Source organism: Elephas maximus, chromosome 10, assembly GCF_024166365.1.
Source record: "Elephas maximus indicus isolate mEleMax1 chromosome 10, mEleMax1 primary haplotype, whole genome shotgun sequence".
Taxonomy (NCBI): Eukaryota; Metazoa; Chordata; class Mammalia; order Proboscidea; family Elephantidae; genus Elephas; species Elephas maximus.
Genome location: NC_064828.1, coordinates 32,927,122 through 32,936,779, shown reverse-complemented (window position 1 = coordinate 32,936,779; position 9,658 = coordinate 32,927,122). Strand labels below are relative to the sequence as shown.

The window sequence follows — 9,658 nt, the reverse complement described above, 5'->3', positions numbered from 1 at the left end:
TCAGAATACCTAAAACATAAACTGACTGATTTGAGTGGAGAAATACATAATTCAACAACAATAGTTGAAGGCTTCAATACCTCACTTTCAGGAATGGATAGAACAACAGGGCAGAGATCAACAAAGAAATAGAAGATAGGATAGACCATATGCTTGGCCATAAAACAAACCCGAAGAACATAAATGGGACTTAGCTGAATGGAACTTACATTATAAAGTTTGTTTCCACAGCTGTTTTTCAATCTATGAACATTCAGCAAATATTTTTCTCCCTTTCCTTGCTGCACTGTTATATGGGATGCAAAGATTGTCCCTTAATCCTTGGGACATTTTGTGGTGAGGCAGACCTGAATGACCTTGAAACACCCAACTAAGCTAGAACATTGTCTAATAACATCTCTGTTCAGTGGATTTTTTCTTTTTCTTTTTATTTCTTCGACCTTTTACCCTTTGGGAGATCAGCGTACTGTAGCTTAAATATTTATCATTATTCTGTCTTCTGGCCAACTAATCTCCTAGTTGCAAATTAGAAGTCAAGGAGGAGGTGTAGATTGAGAAGGGAAGATAAAGGCCTAATGTCCCAATGCTGTAGGGTCAAAAGGTATCTGTGGTTAAAACTCCATCAACAGAGGTAAGAAACATTAAGCTGTGCAACGCTGCAATGGTGGCCTTGTGACATGCCCATGGCTGGGGGAGGAGCTGGGCCAGGCTGAGGGTTTGTGTACAAGCTGCGGATGCAGGGGGAGCACTGTGACTCACAGCACAGAAATAAAGGGCTGAGTCTGTGGTCTGGGAAGAGGAAATGTATAATGAACTCTGGCGTTCTTTAGTGACTGTCGTGGCACTTAATCTTCCATCCTGCTTTGTCCCTGTAGGAACGTAGAACAGGGTGGTGAGGCGTCCGCCAGAATTTTGAAGAAACCACTGCACGCTGGTCGAAGAAATAGAAAAATTGCACCTCATCGTACAGCTGGCTCCCTCCTGGAGGCTCAGGACTGGAGGACTCTGCTCCACCTGCTGCCCTGTCACACCTGATCAGAAACAGAAAAACAGTCATTTGTAACGTCCCTGTAGACTATGAGGAAGAGAGAAAGGAGATAGAAAGCCTGGAAGACTTTTGAGCTCCCTTCCCTCCCTCCCCTCAACAATACTGCAGATGTAAAATGCTTTCAGATTCCCACCTGGGACAGCCCCAACTTACAGCAAACCTGGGCACACAGAAATCCCAGCAGAGTGCTCAATCGCCTCTTCATGATGTTTTGCCTTGCTGCTTGGGACATTTTCACCATAACATATATTATAATAACCCCTGGGCTGGTGAGTGTCATGACTTGGTTCTGGAACTGTTCCTGCTCTCGCAACCAATCAGCTCCACACTATAAACCTCCCCCCGCCCCCTCAGGCCCAGGCAATACTGAGTTCCTTCAGTAACAGGAAGCCCCACCTCCAGCCTCAACCTAACCAAGTGGGGTGGAGAGTGGTAGAGTGAGAGAGGAAAAAGAAAGGTCATTTTTCTATTACTTGAAGGACATTTTCTGGTAATCCTAGAAGTGGTAAGGAGCATGAGAGTTTGAGTGAGAAGGGGACAGGTCCCCTCCGGAGGAAAACATACTTCATCTGTGCTAATTGCAGACTTGGAAGCATCACAGAATCCACATTTTTAAACCCAAAAAACAAGCCATAAAAGAATTTTTACTGACCTATAAATTAATTTATTTGATAATTCATACTAGTCAAAGTAATAAAAGTATTAATTCCATGTATTATATATTTAATGAGTTCTTATTATTTTATATATGGAAATATTTATGCATATGTGTATTTGAATTATATAGGGTCCCTATGCAGCAGAATCAACTCAGTGGCAACGGGTTTGGTTTTGAGTTTTGGTATATTTGAATTATATGTTTGAATTCACATGTATACAAACTGGGACTTTTTTTCAATAACCAAGACTTCTGGCAAATATTGTTATAAGAAATTACCCTCAATAAGACTGTAAATTGTAAGGAAAAAAATAGAACAATTCATATATCATTTCTACATCTTCCTCTCCTTGACATAGTTTTCTAATTTTTATCAGTAAAAACTTCCTGGGTGCCACACACAGTTCTGTTAATCTTTTTTCTGATTTCTCTGTATCCCATTTTCCATTTTTCCCCTCTCATTATATTTCTATTTCAATATTCTCCCGTTTTCTTACCTCTCTCCTTTTTTTTTTTTTTCCTAGATACAGGATATGGGCTGAAGGGATATTAAAGAAAAAAACATCATTCGATAGTTAACAAATCATTTAGAACCTGCAAAATTAAAGTTCTGATTTTTCCCTGATAACCAAAGTGGCAATAAAAATGAGAAAAACCCAATACCTGTTTATTAGACTTCAGTAATCTCCATATGATTACTCCGTTTGGTCCAGCTATCTTTTCTGACAGATGTAGATAAAGATAACGATAACAATGTAAATATAGATATACACATCACAGCTATAAACTTCTAGTTTTTGGATCAAGTAAGAAATCTGTAAATCAGTCTTTGATCTTGTTTTAATAGCAGGGCTACTAATTGAAAGTAATATTCAGCAAAAAGCAGGTTTTATATGTGCTGATAGCAATTTAGTTTGTCCTCACACCCAAATATTCCCCTCTTTTTGATATTATTAGCCCCATCTCCACACTCAGAGAATTTCTCAAATCTTTCAACAGCTGTTCACTACTAGGTCCTCCAGGGTAGTCCTTCAGTTTAAGAAAAGCTTATACCAAACAAACAAACAAACCAAAAAACCGTTGACATCCCAAGTCAATTTTGACTCATAGCGACCCTCTAGTGCCGAGTAGAACTGCCCTATGGGGTTTACAAGGAGAAGATTGTAGATTCAAACTGCCTACCTTTTTGGCACAGTGGTTAAGAGCTTGGCTGCTGACCAAAAGGTAGGCAGTTGAAATCCACCAACTGCTCCTTGGAAACCCCATAGCAGTTCTATTCTGTCGGAATCCACTTGGTGGCAATGGGTTTGGTTTAATGGGCTAAAACCTTTAGACAGGAACACTTCTTACCCAGCAGGCATGGATAGCTCAGCCCAGCTGTCCTTTTCTAGGGCTGTGCCTGTGGAGTGACTTGAAGCCACAGAGGTGTCCACAAGGAGAAAGAGTACCATGAATAGGACCATAATTCCCCAGTGTGCCTTTTTATGATAATAAGTATGAGTTAGAATTGACTAGATGGCAATGGGTTTTTTTTTTAAATGATGCATTCTTATGTATAACTTAAAAAAAATGATCCTTCCAAAGCTTTTCAATTCAGTTTAGTCAATATATTTAAGACTGTCTTAGGTCTTTTTTTTTTTTAGATCTAGGAAATAAAAAATAACAGACCTTGTGATATGGTGCGGGAGACAAATATCTCCATAAATGTAATAATTCCTCAAAGATGCTGTTAAAAAAGCATGCCATAAACACCTCCTGAGCCAGACAATAACAACTACTTCAAGCTTATATTACAGGAGACTGCTCAATGAAGGAAGTGATATGTATGCCTTCTATGGATGTGACAGGAGCCCTAGTAGTGAGGGCTCAGCTGCTAACCCAAAGGTCGGCAGTTCAAATCCACCAGCCGCTCTTTGGAAACCCTATAGGGCAGTTCTACTGTGTTGTATAAAGTAGCCTAGAGTAGGGATGGGCGATCTTTGAAAAGTGACTATTTTTAAGATAAGAGACAAAGAAGATCAGCAAACAAGTAGACAGAACCACCCTCAGACACAGATAAATGGGTCCTTGCCCTGACCGCCATATCTTACAGGGCTACCCAATTACACACACACACACACACACACACACACACACACACACACATAAATGCGTTTAAGAATATAAGGATGTCTCCGTCTCTCAGGTTCAGGCATAATCCATATCCTGAAACAACTGTTTTTGTGACTAACACTTCTCAGCTTTGAGGAAAATGCTCCTTCACATACCTTGACCCTTGTCTTGAAACTGAATTTGAATATCGGAAAAAACTTTGGTTGTGCTGCTGCTGAGATAGGAGGAAGATTCTGATTTGGAACCTGGGGGGATTTGAGGGACAAAAATACTTATGGAAAAGAAATTCATGAACTAGATCAATCTTTTCCTCAGATGGCTCGGATGCAACAGATTCCTGCATAATAGGGTCCAGGTTCCAGGAGTGCTGAGGATCCATTTTCTTGCCTCTTTTATGTACTCATCTGTGGTTCTGAAGGGCACCCACGACTCAGCACAGTGTGCACAGCAGTTGCTCACGAGAGCTGAAGCACTTTGCAATATCAAGCAACATTACCCCTCAAATCGGATATATTTATTCTCTGCTGAACCTGCAATAGACAGCGATATTGATTCTTTAGCAATTAGAGTGTCATGGAGACGAAAATTGTGACTACTTCTGTTTTTATAAAAAATATCTACACTTCAATTAAGTTTTAAGGCAATTAAATAAATATTCAGCCTTATTCAAATAAGCCATATTGAAATCAATCATTATTCCCATTTTGCTTTTTTAGTTTTAATACATGATTTTGAATAATTTAAAAGAAAAATGACTCTATGAAAATAGCTTTAGTTTGTACTCTTGACCCAAGCTCTATGAATAATAATAATTCTCTGTAGATGGATTTGGAGATAAAAGAGATGGAAAATGAGGATTCCTGAATCCCTGGGTAGTGAAAACGGTTAAAGTGCTCAGCTACTAACTGAAAGGTTGGAGGTTTTAGTTCACCCAGAGGCACCGCAGAAGAAAGGCCTGGAGAACTACTTCCAAAAACTCAGCCATTGAGAACCCTATGGAGCACGGTTCTACTCTGACACACACAGGGCAGCCATGAGTCAGAACTGGTTTGCTTTATCTCAACTGACATAACAGCCTCAGTGCATCTCACTTCATCATTGTTTCAAATAACACAGAAGCAAATAAAAATCCTATAGTCACCTGCCTTCTAGTATCCTGACCTCTAGGGTAAAAATGCTGTACCTCAGATAACTTCTGGCTCCTCTTTTTGCAAAACAGCAAATAAATCCAAGATATTCAAAGAAAGTATACACTTCCCAAGATTCTGCTTCCTCTGAACTATTTGCCTTCACAGAACATGCTGAGACCCTGAGTCTTTTAAGCTACAATGCCTCAGGTAGTTTGTGTTCAGTTCACTCTGCAGCCCCAGGTACTGTGTCCCTCAGAGCACAGAAGTACTGAGCTGAGTCTCTCCAATGGGCTGATGGCTTCCTCAGGTGAAAGGAGTTTTCCATCCTCCTAAATTCAGTCTCGAAACCTTTGATGCCTGACACAAGCATGTTTCCTGACGTGTACTTCAGGAGAACCTGGAGGTCTTCCTTAGCGTATTGGATGTACCAAAAGAGAATCGGTGGAACAGAAGATGAGTAGTTGCACCTCAGCATCAGAGGGGCTCCTTCAGAGACAGTGACATGGATGTCAGGCTGGGTCACCCCCCACCTGGGCTCCGGTTCCTCCTGCAACATCAACGATGTGTCAGTGAATTCAGATAAGACAAACAGCCTCTATTCACAGTCAAACCAGAGCAGTGGTCCATTTGTGGGCAAGGAGTAAAATGGAATGATACTCACTTGGGGACAGGAGAACCCCAAGCATCAAGATGAGCACCAAGGTCATGGCCAAGCAGTAAGAAAGCAGCCCCCTTCTGTGAGATTCCTGCAAAAAAATATCGAATGCTCAGTCGGAGCACCTCCTTAAGCTGTGGGGAAAGAAGGCTTTTATGAGGTTATTCTGACCCTTTATAGAAAAGCCATTTCCAATGTATGCAGCATTGCCCTCCAGGGGCCAAATAGAGAGCTAAGGAGAAATTCAGAATTTTTGCAAACCTTCTCCCACCTCCTTCTTGCCTTTCTAGGGTTGAATTTCAAAGAATCAGGATCATGTACAGAGGAGAAATTAGGTTTTCTAGGCCTTGAAACTTACAAAATTAGATCTTTATTAAAAAAAAAAACATGATTATGAATAAAAAAATGTGCAAAAAAGCTAATGTTTTGGAATGAGAAATAAAATCACAACAAATTACACATTTTTAAAAACAGACAAGTAACTCAAAAATCATAAAATCCAGATAAATTGTAATTTTTCATCATCCTCTGCAGCAGCTGGTCATGAGCTCTCTCACCTCATCAGCTGGTAATGAACTTCCCTAAAACGGAGGATCAGTGGAAACCTTGTGGGGAACCTGGACTTCCACCACTACCAGGAGTAAGGAGGTGCCCATTGCCCTGCACCCAGGGTGATGTCAGAGGATGCCTAGTTACCGTCATCACCATTCAGTAGTAGCAAGGCCTCTCCTACCACAGTGTCAGGGAAGGCCACGTGGGGAGACAGAACTTCAATACCCTTTCTCCAGCAACAGTAGTAAGAAGTTCACCCATCCAGTGTCAACTAAGGCTGAATGGAGAACCTGGATTTCTACCCACCTGGCAGTAAGGAGGCAGCACCACCTCTTCCCCTTTCAGAGCAATATCAAGAAAAACCTCCTAAAACAAAAAGTTAAGCAAGATGCACAATCTCATAACATACATCACATCGAGAACCAGAAAATCGCAACTTGAATGAGAAGACAATCAACAGACGCCAAAAGCAAGATGATAAAGATGTTAGAATTATCTGACAATGATTTTAAAGCAGCCATCAAAATATGCTTCAGTGAGCAATTATAAACATGTTTGAAGCAAATTAAGAAAGGAAAATAGAAAGTGTCAGTAAAGAATCTGAAGATATAAAGAGGAACTGAATGGAAATGAAAATACAACATCAAAATTTGTGGGACATACCTAGAACAGCACTGAGATGAAAATACATTAGAATAACGAAGCTGTATTTATTTTTATTTTTTAATTTTTATTTAAACTCAAAAGTACAGTGAATGGGCTCAACTCTACATAGCAAAATTTCCTACAGAAGGTAGGTGAAATCAATAATTCTCAGATGAGTGAAAACTAGAATTTATAGCCAGCAAATCTAACCTAAAATAATGTCTAAAGAAAGTTCTCTAAACAGAAAAGAAATTATAAAAGAAGTGTCCTGGAGATTTTTATCTTAAGAGTAAAGAGTTGTTCAGTTTTGTCATGCATGAGCTCATTTATTTATTGCAAGGTAGTCACATCAAGGCATACAGGTAAGACCTCAAGACATGCATTTAGCATTGGGGAATCAGAATTAACAATTACAATGTTAGTTTACATGTTAGAGTCCAAATCTTTAGACTTCAGGCTTTTACCTTTAACAAGTGGTCTCAGGGAGGAGGCTTGACCAGCCCTCCAACTCAGAGGAGGTCGTCTGTAGCTAGGGTCTGAGGTCAGTTGTGACCAGCAGCATCTCAGCAGGCTTCTCAGTCTTCAGATGGAGAGTCAGAGAGAACTTTTGCTTCTGTCTTCTCCAAATCTCCACAGATTTATGTACCTTGTGTGCTGTCATATTCAACTCTAATTGGTATGTTTTATTGTCAGGGAAGGACATTGTATGACATATTTATGTTTTATTCATTTATATTGTTTTATTGCCCAATAGGGAATTGTTGTATGATATATTTATGTTCTTGTTTACTACATATTTCGAGGCTAAATTGGCTAATTAAATATTATGGGAATGTTTAGTGACTGTCATGGATTAAGTTGTGTCCCCCCAAAATATGTGTCAACTTGGTTAAGTCATGATTCCCAGTATTGTGTAATTGTCTACCATTTTCTCATCGGATGTGATTTCCCTATGTGTTGTAATCCTATGACTATGGTGTAATGAGATGCATTAGTGGCAGTTATAGTGATGAGATCTACAAGATCAGATAGTGTCTTAAGCCTATCTCTTTTGAGATGTGAAAAGAGAGAAGCAAGCAGAAAGACATGGGGGCCTCATACCACCAAGAAAGCAGTGCCGGGGCAGAGTGCGTCCGTCCTTTGGACTTGAGATTCCTGTGCTGAGATGCTCCCAGACCAAGGCAAGACTGATGACAAGGACCTTCTTCCAGAGCTGACAGAGAAAAAGTCTTACCCCGGAGCCGACACCCTGATTCGTACTTCTAGCCTAGTGGACCGTGAAGGAATCAGCTTCTCCTTATTGAAGCCATCCACTTGTGGTATTTCTGTTATAGTAACTCTACATGACTAGGACAGTGACATATTCTTGTTTTGCTAACTTATAGAGATGTGATTAATGTTACATTCCGAGATCCCAGAGTGAAGGTATAAACAGCCTAATTTCAAAAACTTATTTAGCGGGCGGAGCCAAGATGGTGGACTAGGCAGACGCTACCTCGGATCCCTCTTACAACAAAGACACGGAAAAACAAGTGAATCGATCACATACATAACAATCTACGAACCCTGAACAACAAACACAGATTTAGAGATGGAGAATGAACTAATACCGGGAAGCAGCGATTGTTTCCAGAGCCTGGAGCCAGCGTACCAGTCAGGTACGGCACAGGCACAGAGAGCTGCCCCACCCCCTGAACTAACCCCGGGAGGGGGACCAGCCGGTTCCGCGGGCGGCGTGGGACGCAGCCGGTAGGAGAAGTCCCCGGGAGGCAGTGACTGGTCTTGGAGCAGAAAGAGCACCGTCCAAGCCGGGGAACTGTCCTGCAGGGATTTGGACTGGACGCAGGTACAGCATAAACACGGACAGTTGCTCCACCCCCCTGAACTAACCCCGGGAAGGGGACCAGCCGGGTTGCGTGGGCGGGGTGGGAGTCAGCCGGTAGAAGAAGTCCCCGGGAGGCAGCGACTGGTATTGGAGCTGGGAGAACAGCGTCCCAGCCGGGACACTCAGTCACGGCACAAGCACGGGGAGCTGCTCCACCCATCTGAACTAACCCCGGGAGGAGGCCCAACTGGTTCTCGGGGGCAGCATGGCCACGTGGCTGGAGGGACGAGAAGTCTCCGGGAGGCAGCGACTGAGTTTGGAGTCGAGAGTGCACCATCCCAGTAGGGGAGCCTTGACGCTGGGCGTGGGGCTGGAAGCGGAGGATCTGACCATGACTCCAGCGGGCCAGACCCCCCGGGGGCAATCTCCACACAGCCAGCACACATAGGCGACGTGCCCGCGGGAATCTCAGATATAATAGCCATTCCAAGCAAGACAAGCAACTCTGGCTATATTCTGAGGTGCTACTCTCCTATCTCTCTGTTCCCTCCCCCACCCTCCCCAGGCGGCTTCATTAACATCTGAATAGCCTGAGTCAGAGGGAGAACTCTGATAGAGATCTGACTGCATTGTTTTTTTTAGCGGATTTTCTGGAAAAACTAGTTTCCCAGTGATGGCTCGGAGATAACAATCCATATCAAACCACTTAAAGAAGCAGACCGTGACAGCTTCTACAACCCCCCAAACAAAAGAATCAAAATCTTTCCCAAATGAAGATACAATCTTGGAATTATCAGATACAGAATATAAAAAACTAATTTACAGAATGCTTAATGATATCACAAATGAAATTAGGCTAACTGCAGAAAAAGCCAAGGAACACACTGATAAAACTGTTGAAGAACTCAAAAAGATTATTCAAGAACATAGTGGAAAAATTAATAAGTTGCAAGAATCCATAGAGAGACAACATGTAGAAATCCAAAAGATTAACAATAAAATTACAGAATTAGACAACGCACTAGGAAGTCAG

General features: G+C 41.7%; 1 gene segment (V, D, J or C); it reads right to left on the bottom strand.

Annotated features, from left to right (window-relative positions):
- Positions 1 to 497: 497 nt before the first annotated feature.
- Positions 498 to 1,422, bottom strand: LOC126084628 (T cell receptor alpha variable 22-like). The segment is given in 2 exon segments: positions 498 to 1,031; positions 1,202 to 1,422. Coding segments are annotated over 2 exon segments (564 nt in total).
- Between the last annotated feature and the right edge of the window lie 8,236 nt (positions 1,423 to 9,658).